This window comes from Lathamus discolor, chromosome 20, assembly GCF_037157495.1.
Source record: "Lathamus discolor isolate bLatDis1 chromosome 20, bLatDis1.hap1, whole genome shotgun sequence".
Taxonomy (NCBI): Eukaryota; Metazoa; Chordata; class Aves; order Psittaciformes; family Psittacidae; genus Lathamus; species Lathamus discolor.
The window spans coordinates 604,648-624,647 of record NC_088903.1 but is presented as its reverse complement, the minus strand read 5'-3'; the positions used below and the strand labels follow the sequence as shown (position 1 = coordinate 624,647).

General features: G+C 42.6%; 1 protein-coding gene across 4 annotated transcripts in view; it reads left to right on the top strand.

The window, feature by feature from the left end:
- Positions 1-20,000, top strand: part of CDC27 (cell division cycle 27) — a 27,636-nt gene extending 7,636 nt beyond the window's left edge. The window contains exons 3-19 of one of the 4 annotated variants that reach the window (XM_065699386.1): positions 1,039-1,186; positions 2,022-2,147; positions 2,658-2,755; positions 3,253-3,407; positions 3,522-3,736; positions 4,388-4,502; positions 7,518-7,651; positions 7,809-7,908; positions 8,566-8,773; positions 10,311-10,480; positions 11,232-11,384; positions 12,292-12,500; positions 13,016-13,133; positions 14,158-14,286; positions 15,159-15,233; positions 17,014-17,194; positions 18,720-20,000. In XM_065699386.1, the coding sequence (XP_065555458.1) occupies positions 1,039-1,186; positions 2,022-2,147; positions 2,658-2,755; positions 3,253-3,407; positions 3,522-3,736; positions 4,388-4,502; positions 7,518-7,651; positions 7,809-7,908; positions 8,566-8,773; positions 10,311-10,480; positions 11,232-11,384; positions 12,292-12,500; positions 13,016-13,133; positions 14,158-14,286; positions 15,159-15,233; positions 17,014-17,194; positions 18,720-18,802 (2,417 nt within the window). In that variant the 3' untranslated portion in view covers positions 18,803-20,000. Of the gene's footprint in view, positions 1-1,038; positions 1,187-2,021; positions 2,148-2,657; positions 2,756-3,252; positions 3,408-3,521; positions 3,737-4,387; positions 4,503-7,517; positions 7,652-7,808; positions 7,909-8,565; positions 8,774-10,307; positions 10,481-11,231; positions 11,385-12,291; positions 12,501-13,015; positions 13,134-14,157; positions 14,287-15,158; positions 15,234-17,013; positions 17,195-18,719 lie in introns of all 4 variants that reach the window. The other 3 variants (XM_065699385.1, XM_065699388.1, XM_065699387.1) reach the window with 3 other exon arrangements.

Below are 20,000 nucleotides of genomic sequence, written 5' to 3'. Positions count from 1 at the left end.
GCCTTTATAGAAAGCCTTTCTTTGAGTTACAATACATCATTACACAAGTGATTTGACTGGAACATTTTGGGGGAGTACAAAGAATAGGGTAGAACACCATGGCTGTACATAATCCATGAGTGTACCTGGATATCTCTTGTACTTAAAACAGAAAACAGTTAAAATGGAGTGAAACAGATATTTCACATAATCATAGCTTAATGTTTGACTTGCATTGAGTATGGTAATGTTCTCCATTGCCTCACAAAAACACCTTTGGCATTTAAAGTTTCAGCTGAGATTTTCCCAGCAAGGTTTTAAAGGGGTTACCTCTCTGTCCTTTGTGTAATCGCAAATAAAATCAGTGAGTCTGACCTCAGTCTTAAATCTGGATGCCAAGACAGGCTCTTTGAATAGAATGTTCTCAGTGTGGTACATAATTCATCTCTGCAATGGAAGAAGTCTTGAAGCAGACATCAAATCTAAATACTTCCAGTTTCTGCCATGCAGAAATGCTTGTGTCTTGATGACTCTTGTTTTCTGTTTAGATGGAGATGACTTTTGCTAAAGCTTTACTGTTTCCTTCAGAATTTAGAAACTTGGACTCGAGTTGGGAAGAGGATTTGTAGGAAAGCTTGTCTGTATTGCTGCTTCCTAACATAAAATAGATAAAGCATCAAATGGTAACGTTAAGCCATGTTCCCAATGAAATTATAGAGGCAGCAAAAGGTAGCTCTGTTCTGCTAGGAATGGCTGCTTTGCCTGACTTGCTGATACTTTAACAGCAAACTGGCTGATGGCTTAGTTGGATTGGGTAGCCAGAAGGATCAAAGTTCTCTCACTTACGAGAGTATGTTTATAGTTGGTCTGACCATACAAGAAAATGGCATATGGAAGCTTGTTACCTGGCCACAAATAAAGGAATGCACTTTGTGCAGTAATGAACTGCTCTCAGTACTCTGTGTCTTTTGTCTTCCTAGCTGGCTTTTACTCCCTGCCCCCAGATTCTTTGTATCAAAAGGGGAAACAACTAACTGATAATTTGAATTACGTTTTCAGTACATTCAGAAGAAGCACTATTTTTACTGGCAACGTGTTACTACCGCTCAGGAAAGGCCTATAAAGCATACAGGCTCCTAAAGGGACACAGCTGTACTACTCCGCAGTGTAAATACCTGCTTGCAAAATGTTGTGTTGACCTCAGCAAGTAAGTAAATCCTTCATGTTCTGTCCAGGATTACAAATGCATTTGTTTGTTGTCCAAGTTTCTCTTTGAAAGCTGTCATATTGCATAAACTAGTAATACATTGGTCTTCCAGCTCTGAGGGCTGTAAGTTCAGTTCATCTTGCTTTCAGATATGGACCTAATGAGCATTAGCCCATATTGCAGCAACCTCTAAAGGGTATTGAGTAACTTACAAAGGAGTTGTCGAGCTGCGTAGGGAGAGAAAGCATTGATTGCTGAGGTGTCTCAAGGAGACCATTCTGGGAAGTGTTTGGTTTGGTTTTGTGTTTCTCTAATACTTTGCTTAGTAAGTGTTTCCCGTATGAATTTAATGGCTAGGCCACTTCCCTCAATGACTTTCAGTGTCGTTGGAACCTTACAGATTGTATTTGTTAGTTGAGAAACAAAGCCAAACTAAGCCTCATCTTAGCTTGATACTAGGTAAAGTAACTTCAGAAATGGAGTGTCCAGAAGACTTTCTGGCCTTCTGTTTAGTATTCTACCTAAGATGAGTCACTTCTGGAGAAGTCATGTTGTATTATGAGTCTGGTTTTGGAGTATGGTTGGGGTTTTGGTGTTTGCTTTGGTTTCCTTCAGTCCCAGTAGAGATGTTCAGCTTCTGAGTACTGCACACCTCTGTGTTGCTGGAAGAATTCACCAGTTCTTAAAATCACTTTGTAGGAACTAGTTTCAGTGTGCTGTGAAACTCGTGAACGCTGACAGTGGGTTCCTGTTTTTATTTGCAGCAGGCTGAAAACACTGGACTTCCAATCCTGTGAGCCTTGTAACCCCTCTAAACCTCTTGTTTTTTGCAAAGGCTTGCAGAAGGAGAGCAGATCTTATCTGGTGGAGTGTTGAATAAACAGAAAAGCCATGATGACATTGTGATGGAGTTTGGTGACTCTGCATGCTTTACGCTCTCCTTACTGGGACATGTCTATTGGTAATGTTGCTTTTCTATTGTGTCTAATAAAGTTTGGGGAGAGGGGGGATCATTTGACCAAGCCCAGTTTTAATCAGATACATTTTTAGTATACCTGTTCTCCAGTTCACAGGAAGCCAGATACTTAGGTATGCAGTTTAGTTCCAGGTTTGTATGTAAAAGCATCATCCATAGATATTTAAAATGGCTGGAAGGTGAGCAATGGGCTTGCTGTTAGCAAACAAGACAAAAAGCCATTGCAAAGAGCAGCATCTTCCTAAAATGAAAACTCTCAAGCTCTACTAGTGCTTCTGTAACTTTTGAGGACTCTGTTGTCTAAGTAGCTTTCATCTGTGTCTGAATATGCCAGATAACTTGAAAAGAAGCCAGTATTGCTCTGTGGTTTGAAACAGTGAGGAATGTTGCTGTGACTCTCAACATGCTTTTGTTTTTCAACCCCTCTTCTAGAAAGCTATCTTGAACAAAAGTGCTGTTTCAGTTTCCCTATAAACTGTTACATTCTTCTTGCAGCAAGACAGACCGGCTTGCCAAAGGATCAGAATGTTACCAAAAGAGCCTTAGTTTAAATCCTTTCCTCTGGTCCCCTTTTGAGTCGCTATGTGAAATAGGTAAGTCAGCAGAACTGCATTCCTGGTGAAGATGTTCTCTATGTTTCTGGTTATGTCAAGCTTTCTAGTTATATTGGCAAAGTTTATTATACTCCGTTTACTCATTGAATTAACAAGAAACATGCCAGCAGAATTCTCTGGGAGTGGTTCTGAGAGCAGCAATGCATTTAAATCACTTTGCCAGTGTTTAGAGCTTTTGTCTTGGTTTCTTCCATTCTTGCTACTTTGGATTTAACAATACCACATTTCCAACCTGCAGTTAATAGACCCTTAGAAACTGTGCTTCTGAGAATAAATAGCAAGTCTATTTTCTAATCAAACTGATTGTCCAGGGTTTTGTAGTGGAAGAACACTCCTGGTTTAGTGTAAGGGGTTTTAAACAATGAAGAACACACCCCTTCAAAAATCCTTTGTCCCCTGTCCTCCTAGTTTCAGATTGAATATTTGGGGTGTGGACTCAGGAGTAACCCTGTTTAAATCTCTTTCCAATCTTACAGGTGAAAAACCAGACCCTGACCAAACATTTAAGTTAACATCTCTACAGAACTTCAGCAGCTGCCTGCCTAACACTTGCACAACATTGGTATCTAATCACAGCGTATCACACAGGCAGCCTGAGACTGTCCTGATGGAAACGCCTCAAGACACAATTGTGAGTTTTGCTGAAGTCGTCGTATTTAAAGTGGGGGTTTTTTTTTCCACCTTAACTGAAGAATGCAGAGCAGAAACTACACTGAGTATCTCACAGCTGCCTTCTGTTTTTCAGGAGTTGAACAGAATCAACCTCGAATCCTCCAATTCCAAATATTCCTCCTTGAACATGGATTCTTCTATGTCTTACATTGACTCAGCTGTAATTTCACCAGATGCTGTCCCTCTTGGGTCAGGAACTTCTATATTGTCTAAACAGGCTCAAAATAAACCAAAAACTGGGCGAAGTTTACTGGGAGGACCTGCAGCTTTGAGCCCATTAACTCCAAGGTAAGTCCTTGAGATAGTTTCTGTCTGCAGCTGTGATTTTGAAACGTGTGTGGTGGTGCACGATGTACCCGAACACCCATGTTGATAACACATTGTAAAGCTGCAGAAGCAAAAGCTAAACAACCTCAGTAACTGCTCTTGGGCCTGGTGTTCGTCTCTTCTGTTTTCTAAACAAGCAGTCGGTGTTTTTGATTAGAAGAGAGGAACTGTGGATTCAGTGTATTGCTTATGGTGATGTTCACACTGGAAAAATCTTTAAAGGAATATGTTTCCTCTCTGGGATAAACTTCATGATGAAAAGCTATTCATAAGAGCTTGAAGAATAGCTCTCTTCTGAGGGCATGTAAATATGTGCTCAGTCCTGTATTTAAACAGTGTTATGTGAGAAGCCATTAATGTTTGGATGGTCTGTCTATTACATTATGTCATTATGCAGACAGGCAAAGGAAGTTCTGTCTTTTTGAGTTCAGGAGTGTTTTCTATTAAAATCTATCTCGGATGAGGAAAGCAAGATATTAGAGGGTTAACATCAATCGATTAAGTAGCTCTAAAATAAAGTAGAACATCTGGATCTGTTTTAACAACAGGATCAGGCCAGCTCTTGTGCTCTAGCTTCCAGACACTGAACCTTCCTCTTTGTTTTCTTCTCAGCTTTGGAATTTTGCCACTAGAAACCCCAAGCCCTGGAGATGGGTCCTATTTACAAAACTACACGAACTCTTCCTCTGTAATTGATGTGCCATCCACAGGAGCACCTTCAAAGAAGGTATCTTGCATTCTGGGTTGCTGTTCTACAAGTTTGATGTGGCAATGTACTTTAAAGAAGAATCCATAATGCAGATAGAAAAACATTGCACGTAGGCTGAACTGTACCCACAGTGGGGAGAACCCAACTTACCCACTGCAAAAGGAGTTTTGAAAGACAGTTTGAGTGTAGAACTGCTTGAAGCCTCCTTACGTTGTGGAAATGTTTTGGGTTTAAGTGAGAATCTAATTTATGTCTAATGTGTCTACAAAGTGTGTTTAGAAAAACCCATCCTCTGCTCTAACAATCATTTAATACAGCAAAATAAAATGTAGCTCACCAGCTTTAAGTACATCTTCATTAGGGTCTGTAGGGACAGGACAAGGGAGAAGGGCTTTAACCTGCCCGAGGGGAGACTGAGATGAGCTGTTAGGCAGAAGCTCTTCCCTGTGAGGGTGCTGAGGCGCTGGCACAGGGTGCCCAGAGAAGCTGTGGCTGCCCCATCCCTGGCAGTGCTCAAGGCCAGGTTGGACACGGGCTTGGAGCAAGCTTGCTCCAGTGGAAGGGGTCCCTGCCCGTGGCAGGGGTTGGAGCTGGGTGAGCTTTAAGGTCCCTTCCAATGCAGACCTTTCTGGGATTCTATGCCCCCACAATACTGCAAGAAAAGGTGTCTGTAGACATTTCCAGCTTATTGTGACACTTCCTTTGGCTGGCAAACCACATTTGTTTCCTCAGCTTTTACAATGATAAGCAATAATCTTCCATTTCTAATTAAAACAAGCCCTTTTTTCCACACCCAAAATACCCAAGCAGGCTGATCAGCCGGTGCTGCTAGAGACAGCCAGAGGAAAGTGCTGTGTTATACCTGCTGTCCACCTCCTGTCATGTCCCAGTGCTGGTGATTCTAAGCAGCGAAGGCTTCAGAACTTCTCAGGCTGCAAGCTGGAGACTGAAGACAGTCCAAAATTAGACTGAAAACTCCAGGTTTGTTTAAGGAATTTGTTTTCAGGGATGACTTCAAATCATCCAGAAATCCTCAGCTGAGCTGAAGGTACTGGGTTTTTGCATGCAGTTCTTGAAGTCTGGTTTGCAGACCAGAGCAGTCCAAATGGTGCTGTGGTGTGTGGAGGGCTGAGTGCTTCACTCAGTAACTCTTGTGCAGAAGATGTGAAAAATTGTCTTTTTCACTCCCTAAGAAGCAGCCTTGGTTGCCATAGTGATAAATGGGAGGTAGAATGCTAGTGACAGTTGAAGAACCATTTGTTCTTTTCTAAAAACAAAAACCTGAGGATTTTTCCCTCTATTTTTAGTAAGTCTTGAAGTTGTGTGAGGGATGTAAGTGTGCAATAGGTGGCCAACTCGCATGTAAAAACTCAGGGCAGGGAATTGTGTAGAATTCCTCACAAAGCAGAACTTGAATTTCCATGCTTGATGCTCAGGACACATCAGTTGGTTGCTGTGTCATTGTGTAGGTGAATTTCACTTCACATTACTGCAGCACTTTCTATCACTTCTTAGTTGTGCTTTTGGGGTTTTTTGCCTTTGTTCTCTTAGGGCTGGACTGTGCTAAACCAGTCTGCTAGAAGGGTGTTTTGTGTCTCTGATCCAGTTTTCATCCTGTAGTTGCTCAGGGCCAGCCAGGTTTCTCCAGTACAGTTGTAAAGACTGGCTTGTGGTGGACTGTGCATGTGTAGGAAGGTAAATTTTCCTGAGTCTGAATAATAGAAGCAAATAGTGAAGTGCAGCTCTTCAGTGTGGCACTCACCTGTATTTCATCTCAGTGTGTCCTACATGTACTACAGAGCTTTTCATCTAGCAAGTTGTATTTGCTGCTGTTTTGTTGCTTTGCTAGATGTGGTGCAACAGCACTGAGGTGTGAATGTCACTAGTCCGTGCATCTGCTTTCTGTCCAGATGCATCTGTGCTCCACGAAACACAGCTGTTTAACATGTCTTTTAATAACAGCTTAGAATTCTGCTGCTTGCTTTGCCCAATGCAAATAATTGCTTGGCCAATTTCACTTCTGCTTTTCAAGTGCCTGAGTTAGAAAAGGTTGAGTATAGCTGTGGCTTAAATGTGCATGACTTAATGGAGGCAGTTTCCTAGGAAACTCTTACGTAAATGAATGAAACATTAGGATGGATCCAAAGGCTTCCTATCTAAGTGGGCAAGCATGCTACTGGCTGCCTAAACTGGCCTCTGGTAACAAAGAAACTGAGAAGGGAAGGATAGAATGTTAGAAGTCAGATAATGTGTAAACTGGTGTTGCTTGTGCCACTACTGATCTCGCTGATTCCTGGTGTGTGAAAGAACATCTCTTCCAAACAGCCATCACAGAGTTGAATGTAAGTGTCCCTGGAGGAAGCAGAAAGCTTGGGTTTAAGCTTTCTTTAAAAGGCAGGGAGGGCAGGACCTGTTGGGAAGCCTTTGTAGGAAGTCTGCACATCAGACAATGACTTTGTCTGAACTTCCTCCTTAGGTCTCACATTCATAGTCAAGGTATCACAGCTCTTAAGTTCCCACACCTCAGTTGTGCCAGGCTAGACAGCAAAGTGCACAGTTTAGCTCCATGAAGCTGTGTGAAGATACAAGACAATGTTTTGGTGGTAAATCATATCACATGCTTGTAACTTGTGGCAAATAAAAGGTACAAAAGGTGCGTGTGTGCGCACAGTGTTGTTCAACTGACGTGCAGTAACTTGGTGCTCCATGTGAACTTCACTCCGAGTTCTTGTAACTTTAAGTATGACATCTTTTCATTCCCTTTTATTCTTGTATAAGCAACATACAGTTTCCTGCCACTAGATGGTGATTTCGGATCTTTCAGCTGATGTGCATAAAGTTGGTAAACTTCCTGATGTTTTAACAGGTAGCATGAGGGATACTTCTAATGGTTGCTCCTGGGGGTGAGGGGCACACCTCATCCTTTACTGAAAGAATCAGTATTTACCCTCCTTTACGCAGTGGTTGCTAAGCAGAACAGATTTGGTAGAGCAGAAATTGAGCTTCCTTAGTGACATAATAACAAACCTGTAGAAACTTTGTGTTATGCAGGCTGTCAGCAGGATAAGCCAGGCTGGAACGAAGTCTGTCTTCTCGCAGAGCGGAAATAGCCGGGAAGTCACTCCAGTTCTTGTTGCACAAACCCAGAGCTCTGGCCCACAGACAAGGTAATGGAAGATGAAAGAATTCCTCTTGGAATTCACTTTTGGGAGTATCTGTCCTTAGGGTTCTTGAGTGTCTTTGTTTAAAACAAAGATAAAAGTGGGGTTTATGAAAAATGGAGCCAAGAACTTAATTTTTTCCCCATGTGCTGCTTGTTTTCAGTACAACACCTCAGGTATTGAGCCCAACAATTGCTGCTCCACCAAACTCACTGCCTCGAAGAAGCTCTCGCCTCTTTACTAGTGATAGCTCTACTACAAAGGTAACCAACTTCATGTGTTGCAGACTTGGAGGTTTCTTATCCATGCCACTGTGTTGACTAATGCTTTCCCCATCTGTATAGCAGCTGAAAAACAGATTTGGTGATGAGCAGAACTTGTATGAAGCATGTGGCTGTACAATGCATGTCATGATGCCATAATATGTTGGGTTTTAATCTACCAAGTGCTCAACTAAAGCAGTAGAAGGAAGAGTATCATAATCAAATACAAAGATACGTGCTTGTGGTAATACGTGCTCGGCGCTAAAAATGCAGTGGTGCTGCTAGCTGTCAGCCCATTAGAAAAGAGGTGGTGGTGTTCAGAGCTATTTCTTGAAGAATTCATTTTGAGCAGATACTTTTCTTCCCCAAAGTTATTTTCATATGTTCTGCTCCATTGTTTGAAGAGCAGAACAGCAAAGCACAAATACTCATGGTCTGCGGTTAGGTGATGTGAATGTTTGCTGTTAAAAAAGGAACCACTGAATAGCCAATGTAGTTATTATGTGCCTGTATACTCAAGTTTAAAAGTCAAATGGCTGGGCATGGTGGTTCCAACTGCAGAGAGACATACATGTAACTTTGCACAATTCACTTTTAAATGCAGAAAATCCAGCTTGAAAGACTTCTCTGTGTAACTCTGACTCTTCTTACTTGCAGGAAAATAGCAAAAAATTAAAAATGAAGTTTCCACCTAAGATTCCAAACAGAAAAACAAAAAGTAAAACAAATAAGGGAGGAATAACTCAACCAAACTTAAATGACAGCTTGGAGATTACCAAACTGGACTCTTCCATCATTTCAGAAGGGAAGATTTCCACTGTTGCACCACAGATCCAGGCTTTCACGCTACAGAAGGCAGCAGCAGGTCTGTTTGAACACTGTTGGACTGTATTAGAGTAAAACTATGTTTTAAGGTTGAATGGAAAGAAAAACCAGTGTTTGCTGCCTTATTTCAGTAGGCCTGCACAGCTATCACCTTTGTATAAAATCTGGTTGAATTCAGTATCTTCTAGTTCCAAAGAACAAGTGAAGAAGAGTTAAAAGTGGCTAATTGTAAGCAGCTGCATCTTGCAAGCTTGGATCCTTAGGATCATAGAATAGTTAGGGTTGGAAAGGACCTCAAGATCATCCAGTTCCAGCCCCCCTGCCATGGGCAGGGACACCTCACACTAAACCCTCCCACCGAAGGCTTCATCCAACCTGGCCTTGAACACTGCCAGGGATGGAGCACTCACAACCTCTCTGGGCAACCCATTCCAGTGCCTCACCACCCTAACTGGAAAGAATTTCCTTCTTATGTCTAATCTAAACTTCCCCTGTTTAAGTTTTAACCCATTACCCCTTGTCCTGTCACTACAGTCCCTGACGAAGAGTCCCTCCCCAGCATCCCTATAGGCCCCCTTCAGATACTGGAAGGCTGCTCTGAGGTCTCCACGCAGCCTTCTCTTCTCCAGGCTGAACAGCCCCAACTTTCTCAGCCTGTCTTCATACGGGAGGTGCTCCAGTCCCTGATCATCCTCGTGGCCTCCTGTGGACTTGTTCCAGCAGTTCCATGTCCTTTTTATGTTGAGGACACCAGAACTGCACACAATGCTCCAGGTGAGGTCTCAGGAGAGCAGAGTAGAGGGGCAGGATCACCTCCTTCGCCCTGCTGGTCACGCTCCTTTTGATGCAGCCCAGGATCCGGTTGGTTTCTGGGCTGCGAGCGCACACTGCAGCCAGCTCATGTTCATTTTCTCATAGACCAGCACCCCCAAGTCCTTCTCTGCAGGGCCGCTCTGAATCTCTTCTTTGCCCAGTCTGTAGCTGTGCCTGGGATTGCTCTGACCCATTAATGATTAAAATGCTTTTAGGCAAGATCCTTGGAAACTGACTCAAAGGAGCTCTGAGTGACCCAGTCATCTTCCCTCAAAATCAGGTTTATAGAATCACTTCTCCCTTCATATTTCCCATTTGTTTAAAACCAAGTCTTTATTCAGATTGTCAGAAAGTCCTAGACAAAGTGCTGAATTCCTCTCTTTTGGCTCATTAATATTTCCAGGCAGCAAGAAGATGTATCCAGGGATACCAGACGTGTGGAAACTGTATTCAGACCTAACAAAATGTTTGAATAGCTGCTGTAAATGCAAAGCTGCAATTGCTCTGAACTCGAGCATTTCTCAGTGTTCCGTTGCTGGCTGAAGCAGTTGTTACTATGTGACTTCCATTACAAAGGCTGCTGTTTAGAATATTATTCCTAAATTGAGAGTGTAGAAGCCTGTGTGTGGGATCTCCTGGAAGATTTTCATAGGCAAAGTTGGGAGCAGTGCCTGTCACAGTGAGGAGCTGGAGGGATTATCAAGTAAATAAGTCTCAGTTGTCTTTCTTTTCCACTTGTATTTATTGTGGTTTTCTCCTAGAAGGTTTGATGAGCCTTCTTCGTGACATGGGGAAAGGTTACTTGGCCTTGTGCTCATACAACTGCAAAGAAGCAATCAATATCTTAAGCCATTTACCATCCCACCACTACAACACTGGCTGGGTGCTGTGCCAAATTGGGAGAGCTTACTTCGAACTTGCAGAATATATGCAGGTAGGAACTTTTCCCTTTTGTTTTGCATAGCTTTCCACAACACCTGCAGCCGTCCTGCAAAAGCTATAGGAAGCTTACAGTTAAGGTGATCTTAATGGTCTTTTCCAACAAGGTTGATTCTATATTGTGTTTATTTTGCAAACTAAAGCTATGGGCCATAATGGTTTCCTAAAGCTAGGCTGCTTCTTCCTTTCTTGTGTTTCAAGTGTTGTAACCTGGATCTGTAGGTTATGGAAGAGATACCTATGTCAGAAAGACTTCTTTAGACAGCTGTTGATAAGAAGCGTAGCTGTCTCACATGGAAGTAAAGCAAATGTATATACATGTTGTCATGTGTCCCCATCCCTGCATCACCCACGTTCACCACATGCTGCCTTTTCCCTTGTAATTATTATACACGATGTGTGGAGGGCTGGAGCACTCTATGAATGCAGTACCTGTCATCTGTCAGAAAAGCTCATGATCAGAACTGGACCATGAAAGTATGCCACACTTTTTGTGGGTACCTTTTTTGCCTTGCTTGTGATTAAAAACAGCAACAGAAGCTGAGTCACCATAGGGAGGGTGGCTGCATTTCTGTTGGGGTATAGTCGCTTCCTTCACTTGGGGGGGAAGTCATAGGACTTGTAGCTCTGTGTAGTAACTTGCAAAGCAAAGAGGATGCTCAGGCTGGACATGTGAAGCTTGTAACCTTGACCTATGTGCTCTTTGGCGGGTGGAGTTTTGGTTTAAGTTTAATTTATGTTCTTAGGCTGAGAGAATATTTTCAGAAGTAAGAAGGATTGAAAACTACCGAGTGGAAGGCATGGAGATCTACTCCACTACGCTGTGGCATCTGCAGAAGGATGTTGCCCTTTCAGTTCTCTCAAAGGATTTGACAGACATGGATAAAAACTCACCAGAGGTATAAAATGTTGTGCTCTTGAATGAGAACAGAGTAACTGTATGTGGCAAAATTAATGGCTCAGAACAGTGCTGTGATCTAGCTCAGGTGTATTCTCCTGTGAAAACTGCATGGCCAAGCTGGTTTGTTGAACTGATGATGCCTGAGATGGCTTCCTTGAATTCCAGCTTAAGTGGAACAGGTTGAAACCTTTTATCTGTTAATGATTATTTAAATTTCATCCAGGAAGATCATGGGTTACTCACTCTTCCTGCTGCCGGTATACAAAGATAAGGAATGTCTCTTTCCTGTACCACCTTTTAGTTGCTGTATTTAACTCACTGGTATGTAAAACATGATGTTGCACATTTTTTATGCCGAAGTCCATTAACCTGTGGAGTGTGTGGTAACATAAAGTCATGAGTAATATAAAGTCATGATGTACAAAACCCAGCCACCTTTTAATAGGTGCCACAGTAAAGTAATAGATGTGTGTGTCTATAAATGCGTAAAAGGGGAAGTTGTTGCTAAATCTGTGGCTCTGCAGATTTCCACATTAGTCAGGGGGAGTGAAAGCAGATTGACCATCTCCCCTTCGTTATTGTTGCACATCTCAGATGTTTTATTTCTAACCTTTCCAACAGCTTCAGAAGCTTTAGTCATTAGTCATCAAAGGATCTAATTGGCACAAACATGCTGGGTGTCCTCATGCTCATTTTCTCTATTTCAGCTTGTCTAGCTCTCAAGTGTATTTAGGCCTATAAGCCTCTTAGGAATGAGACTTAACTGTTGTTTTACTATTATGTTTTAGTCTAGGAGGAAGTTAGTAGAATCACATAAAGCAGCATGGAAACAAATCTGTTCAGCGCAAACATCGTTCATGTGGGTTGTAAGAAGTGTGCTAATTTTGCAATGCTGTCTTTACTAGGCATGGTGTGCTGCAGGAAACTGTTTCAGCTTGCAACGAGAGCATGACATTGCAATCAAGTTCTTCCAGAGAGCCATCCAAGTTGATCCAAACTATGCTTATGCCTACACCCTGTTGGGGCATGAATTTGTGTTAACAGAAGAACTAGACAAAGCATTAGCTTGTTTTAGAAATGCAATCAGAGTCAACCCTAGACACTATAATGCATGGTAAGTTTGGTTTCACCGCCCTCCTATTGCATGTGATGCAGAGTACCTTTTGGAGAAATACCTGCTGGATGCTGAAGGATGTTTTCTTGTTTCCACAAATCTTGGCTGTATTACCCCAGCTGTTCTGTTCTGGGCAGCACTTCTCATCACTCTACTTGACTGTTCCTCGCTTCCAGCTGGAGAGATGAGAGATGTGTCCCGTTACACCTTGGGACACAGTTAGTTTCTTCCAGCTTTTTCTGTGTATGTATAAAGCAGTGAAAGTTAGATCTGCTGGTGTAAGTCACTTAGTCTTGAGAAACTTGCATACTTTTCACTTTGTAGCTGTTGAGCTGTTCTTCCTGTGCATCGGATACCAATTATGCACACTACCCAACTGAACAAAAAGACCCAAGATCATTTTAGATGTAGCTTTTTCCCCCCACAAGAAATCATTTCCCACCCTGGATAGGGTTGGCAAATCTATAGAGCATTTCTGCCAGGTGATATTGACTGAGTTGTTTTTCTGCTTGCAGGTATGGGTTGGGGATGATTTATTACAAGCAGGAAAAATTCAGTCTAGCGGAAATGCATTTCCAGAAAGCACTTGATATCAATCCTCAGAGCTCAGTCTTACTGTGTCACATTGGAGTAGTAAGTAGATTGCACTTAACTCTCTCCTTCTGTTTTAATCTGCTTCTGTGCTTTGTTTGAATAAAGTCATTCTGAATGTTTTTAGCAAAACCCACCAGGTTCAGAGTACCTATGGGAGGATCTTAAGCACTAAATAAATGAATCGCCACGGGATTAATGTGTCAGAAGAGAGACACTTCTCTTTTCAAACTCCTTTTAGCCAGTCGTGAAATTATGCTATCAGGTCATGTTTGTGAGTCTGCCAAAGTAGTAGTGATACAAAAATCAGGGCTGTGTGCAGATATTAATGTGAACAGACTATTTAGAGGGGGTATTTTATATTCTGTATGTAAGAAATCAAGTGGTTTGCACTTGGACCAGCATTCCTAGTCCTACAAAATGCTGAAGCACCCATCTCACCTTTCACAGTGCAGTATTTTTGTCCTGGTTATGTGTCCACACTGTCCTCATTTGCATCACTTTGTAGATGTGACAACTTCTTCCTTAGGCCACTTTATGCCAAGTGAAGTTTAAGCTCCTTCAGCCCCTGTCAGTGCAGTTTCATTTATAGGGCTGCTTGAGAAGTTGGTCATTTATCCATTTGCTGCTGCAGTCCTTGGGGAAACAGTGGCCTCACCCTCACAAGTGGAGAAGAAGTTCTCAGATACTTGTGATGGTGATTTGGCTGTGTGTGATGGATGGGTCCCTGCTGGCATTCATTTGCCTTCTGTGTGGCAGCAAAGCTGTCAGATAATGCAGGGACAGTGCCTGCTTCTCACTTACATACACAGAAAGGCACTGAGTCCACTCCTGGCCAAAGGTTCGGTGATTTCTGTGACCCATTGGGTGGGGAGAAGGTTTTGAGGTGGAGATGAGGCGAGGTGAAGTTTTTCCTGTAAGAAAACTTGTTAAGACTTGGTCTAGAATTGGACAAATCTTTATTAAAGCAGCAGATTGTAGGTACATGTAGTCCAATGGATTTGGTTTTGTCTGGCAGATGAGTTGTTATTTTCCCTTTGAAACTTGTTCTCCCTTTGTGTAACAGGTCCAGCATGCACTGAAAAAATCTGAGAAGGCTTTGGATACTTTAAACAGAGCTATTAACATTGACCCCAAGAACCCACTATGCAAATTCCATAGAGCTTCTGTATTATTTGCAAATGAGAAATACAAGGTAAGATTGCCTGTTGACAACTTTAAGTTACCTTTAAATCACTGTAGCTAGGAATGGGGATGCACTGGAAGTGGAATGCTTACACATTGACATCAGGGCTTGCAGGAAGCAGCATGTCTTGCAGAGGCCAATGTGAGGCATTTGCTTCACCAAGGTAACATGCTGACTGTGATGAAGGGGTGTGTTAGGAAGTAAAACATTTGGACTCTCTTCTTTATCAGGCTGGGACTTGTAAGACTCAAGTTGCACTATTCACATAAGCTGCGTACAGCCTAATGAAACGTTTGGGGGATTAGCAGTAAGAATTCTGATAGTGTGATAAATTTGGCCAGTGTTAGGTAAAGAAATGCAGGTTTATGCTTCTGTTTCTGTAGCAAGCCCAAACTTGAAGTTATCTTCACATGAATAAGTTCTAGGGGGTTGAATGCAACTTCTTATGACAAAAACCATTGTTCATTTCTAACTGCAGATTGAATAGGTTCAACATCTTAGGTTGAATTTCTTAGGTTGAATTTCTTGATAATGCCAGATTACTGTCACAGCAGCAGAAATTGCTCCCGTATCAACAATTAAAATAGAAGTTTCACTAAATACTTTGGACAAATATTGTGTTGTAGGAGACCAAAGCCCAGTAAACTTGCTCTATTTTTTGTAATAATAGGGCTATAATATGCTACAATCTTTAAATAAGAACCTAATGTAAAGGGACTTTAGATGCTTCTCATGGGGCTGTACTGTTCTTGATGGAATATACTGTGTGGAAATGCCAAGATGGTTTTTCCACACTGGTGCTAAGTCCCAAGTTAGTGATGTTGTAACCACCTGCAGACTGGTAGCTTGTACTTCCTAAGCTCTTTTTGCTTCCTTTTCAGTCTGCTTTGCAAGAACTTGAAGAACTGAAACAGATTGTTCCCAAAGAGTCTCTTGTTTACTTTTTAATAGGAAAGGTAAGGAAAACTTGACAGTGATCACGAGCGTGGTGGTTTCCTGTGTTGCAGAGATGTGTGCCTGATGAAAAAACATGATGCCTGTCACTAAGCCACTTCCATTTGGAGCAGTGTTCTAAAAATTCCCAAAGCTTTAAATAAGGCTGACTGCTCACAGCTTTATTATGTAGCAGCTTTTAAATGCAGAAGCCAGTTATTACTGGAGCAGCCTTCAGCTCTATTTTAAACAAACAAAACAACCAGCTCAAGCCAATGTTATTCTTTACCTGCTTTGATTTCACCACTGTCAACTTGAAAGAGAATGATTTTGAAAAGCAAGACTTGATCCTGATAAAGGGACTTCATGCAGTGGTTATGCACACAGCCAGAATCTGTCTCTGAAAGAGGGACTTTATTAGGACTTGATTCAATACAACAGCAACAATGTGATCAGTGGAAATCCTTAGAACATTGAGGGACAGTCCATCCATCAGGCAGCAGTGTCGCTTATGTGTGTGTGTAGCTATTAGGATGTTCAATCACATTCTAATGTGTTAGAAATGCTGAGCAAGGAGGTATTGTGGCACACTCCAAAGTCTCCACCAAGAGCCTCAGTGTCCTTTTCAGCTGGTAGTCTCCCCAAATTGCTGTAGAAGGTTATCTGTTTGGCAGGCAGAGGAGTCTCTGATGAAGCTAATGGGGTAGGCTAGCACATGAAAAGATATTACCAGCTTGTCAGCTGTGTTTGCATTCCAGCCTTTGTGTTTAATGCCAGAGAAAAGTAATCCAGGAATGGGAATCCTTCTTCCTCATAGTCTTCTCTTCTAATATGCTTTAAATACGGTATGCAGCTTTCTTCTGTGGGGTGTGTGTTCACTAGGAAGCAACAGGACAAACTCGCCTCTAGCACAGGACTGGGGAACTCTTCATCTGCAGGATGGAGAGGTAAAAGGATTTGTGCTGAAATTTGTTGGCTGGTAACTGTCAGGAGTAGCTGGACCTCCACATTGCCATGACAGTTGCCATGTCTTGACAAAGTTAAGGACTTTCACTGTTAAAATGTTTACCACAGATAAAGTATTTGCTCATCTGTCCTTTATGATAAGGAGAGCTTCAGGGCAAGTTACAGCAAAATGTGGGCTGCAATCTGCAGTGAAGGGTTGTCCTTGAAGAGCTGCTCTTCAGTTTAGCAGGACAAGCAAGGGGCCACTTCATGTCCTGTTGTTCTCGTCACCTGCCAATGACAGCTAAAACAAGGATGTAAGAATGGCTGTGCCAAGGCAAACCATGGGTCCTGCCTTTGCCAGTGCTCCATGAGAGCTACAGGGGAGAGTGCAGGATTCATGTGTACACATGGTGATGCTTTCCCAGACTGTCCTCTGGGCCTCTGGCATTAGAAGCCTCAGACTTTGGACTTTTCCTGAGCCACAGGTAGATTTGGGGGTTACCGTGACTCAAGAAAGGGAGCATGGTGAAGGGGCAAGACATGACATGTGCAGCTGTAACCTCACCTTGCTGCAGCTTCATTTTCTATTTCAAGATCCACCTCTTTATGGTTTTGAATGTCAGCTGCCAGTTTAATTTTGAGTCTTAAATAGAAACATTCGCTCACTCTTTCTACACATACTTGCTATTTCCCTTGGGACTTAATAAATCTTTCACCTCTACAGATATCTCTAAAGGTAACCGTAAACCTTACGGTTTTCCTAAAGTATCAGTTACTTGTGGCCTGTTATGTTTGTTGTCCAAAACCTCAAGTAGCAGCTTCATGTAAATGCAGCCTTTTATGCTCTTGTTTTAGGTTTATAAGAAACTGGGTCAGACACATTTGGCCCTAATGAATTTCTCATGGGCAATGGACTTAGATCCCAAAGGAGCCAATAACCAGATTAAAGAGGCAATTGACAAGCGTTACCTTCCAGATGATGAGGAACCAATAACTCAAGAAGAGCAAATCGGTGAATGTTACCCCTATGAATCAGGTTTGTATTTCCAACCCTTTCTCATGCAAGGAGGTATTTCAGCTTCCATAGAATCCCAGGTTTAATAGGTGAAACACCTATAAGCTCCTGCTGCTTGGCAGGAACTCCAGAGGCTCTTCACTTGGAATTCATTCATTCTTCCTACAGTAAGCATGAAATAAAGGATCTTTAGAATCTGTAGATGGAGTAGGACAGAGATAACAAATATAATAAATTCAGGGTTGGCTGACAGTATCCTAGGAGAGCAAAATGTTCACAGAGCTGCACATCTTCCCTTGTAGAAGCTTCAAATCATTTCAAGGTGACTGAACGGCAACTGAAATTGTCTGTAAAGGCTTTGTCCAAAGTTAAACTGGGTGTTGGGTAAAAACATTTGGCCTGCTAAACATGAAAGGAAACTCTTGACAAAAGTCGTGGAAGTGGCTTCATTTGAAGAGAGAAAATAAAACACTCCCGGTGTCCTAGTTGGGAATAATCCATGAAGAGGAGTGGCCTGGGTTTCTCTCTAACTTTTTATTATGAGCTTAGATTCCATGAAGCAAGGGTAGCTATGTGAAATGGGGATAGTAACAACTATTGACCTCTTCGATGTGGACTGGAGTAGTAATAGAAAATAGATACTGAGAAGCAATTTAATACAGGAAAACTTGCCCTGCACTTCCTGAAGTGCCAGCAGGGTTTTCTCTCCCTGCTGCTGTAGTTGGGCTACTTAGAACACTGCTCGCTGGGGCTGAACGTGTTTCTGGCCAGGAGATGGAGACAGAGTACTCAAGCTGCCAAGGGACACCTGAACCAGGACTGGAAAAACCCAAACACACAAAAGCCAAAACAAGCAGAACCCAACTTCATCTGCCCAATAAGCAAAGTAAAACGGGATTAGGCTGTTTGTAAGAAGCTGTGGCTGCCCCATCCCTGGCAGTGCTCAAGGCCAGGTTGGACACGAGTTTGGAGCAAACTGCTCTAGTGGAAGGGGTCCTTGCCCAAGGCAGGGGGTGGAGCTGGATGAGCTTTAGGGCCTCTTCCAACCCAAACCAGTCTGGGATTCTATTCTGTAAGTTGCAGGTGAGTTTCACAGACTGAGCTCAATAGCTCTCTTGGGATACATGAGACAACCTAAAGTAAATTCAGGTAGTACTGGGGGTGGGGAGAATTGTTTCTGATGCATTGGCTGGTGTAAGTCAGTTTGTGCCTTCACTTCCCAGCATGGGGCTGGCTGTGTCCGTGGTACAGAAACCAGTGAAGCATTTGAGTGAAAGCCATAAAAGGCACCTGTGTTTCTCCATGAAACAACTTCATACTGGAGATTTGCAATGAGTTTTGTTAATATGGACTTTGCATTAATTCCTTTCAAACAGCATTTAGACTTGGTCATGCTCCCGGGGGTTAATGTACGAGAAAAAAAAGGGGAAAAGCCACATGGCTTTAAAGTATTTGGAGGGGAAGCCCAAAGCTTTGCTGGAGTGGGTCCTGAGGGAATCTGAGTGCAGCAGCCCCGTAATGTTTGCCTGTTTCTTTCTCTCTCAAGCTGGCACAGATGAATCCCAAGAGAGCAGCATGACGGATGCAGATGACACACAGCTCCATGCAGTTGAAAGTGATGAATTTTAACCTCTGAAAGCCAGTATCTGGGCTTGAGTGTGTGACTGGTACTGTTGTGTTCTCCCCTTCCTTCGCATCCTGGGTCTTCACATCACTGAGCCAGCATTGTCATTATTCTCCCAACACCACGAGTACACCTCTTGGACTTCAGCTGTACACAGAGTTAATGGCAGTGCAATATTCAGCTGCTACTGAGTCTGACTTGTTGGCTCTTACTCATGTATGAAAGTGACTGAGGAGGAAATACTATTTTTGGACTCCCCTTTGCTGGAAAAATATCATGGAGGAAAGACTTTTGGTTTGCTGTACCGAAGTAGATGCGGGGATAGTACTAATGGAGCAGTGTCTTGTTCTTTTTCCAGAGCTGTGTCTTAGTTTGGTTCTTTCTTGGTAAGCAGAGTGCTGAACCTCATTTCCAAGAACAGTGTTGACAAATGCAGGCGGTTAAAAGACTTTTGCATCTTGTAACTTAAATGCCAGGGGATGTAAATAACCTTAAAGCTGCGGTGGCTCCAGTGAGCAAACACAAAGCACGTGCTCAGGAGCGTGTCCCACCATGTGAAGCATCCCATTGTCCCTGCTTAGAGTGGAAACATAGCGGAAGGATCCCAATGGAGAATCAAAGCTTTGAAATGCTTTTGTGTTCTAACCAAGAGTTAATTTATTCACCTCGGTTCTGAAAGGGCAGGGTTTACTTTTCTACTTCCAAGCACCCAGTCCACACCATCTTGTTCATTTCTCATAGACCCCTTCACTTCTTCTGCTCCTTTTAAGAGTAAAACTAAAGGGCAAAATCTCAAAGAGCAGCGTAGCTGCACCTAATGAGAACCATTCACCCCTTAACCCAGCGTGACAGCGTGTTTCTGAGCAGAGACTGGGAAGACCGTGGAAGCCTTAAGCAGATCAGAACCTTTGTCAAATCCATCACCTCATTGTTGAAGATGAGAAACCCTTTTGGGAAGTGTGGTCCAAGCAAAATGTGCTGTTTTCTGTCTTTCTCCTTTATTTTTAAGGTGTTCGTTCAGATCTCGCTCTAGAACCCCTTTCCTCTTGGCCAGAGGCTGCTTCACCAAGTCCAAAATGATCTTTCTCCGCAGCAACAATCGGTGCCCTTCATGCAGTGATGATGCAGAACGTGTATGATATGAGCAGTTTTAAAGAGCAACTTATGCCTAATAAATTGGGAATGATACAAATTTCATAGCAA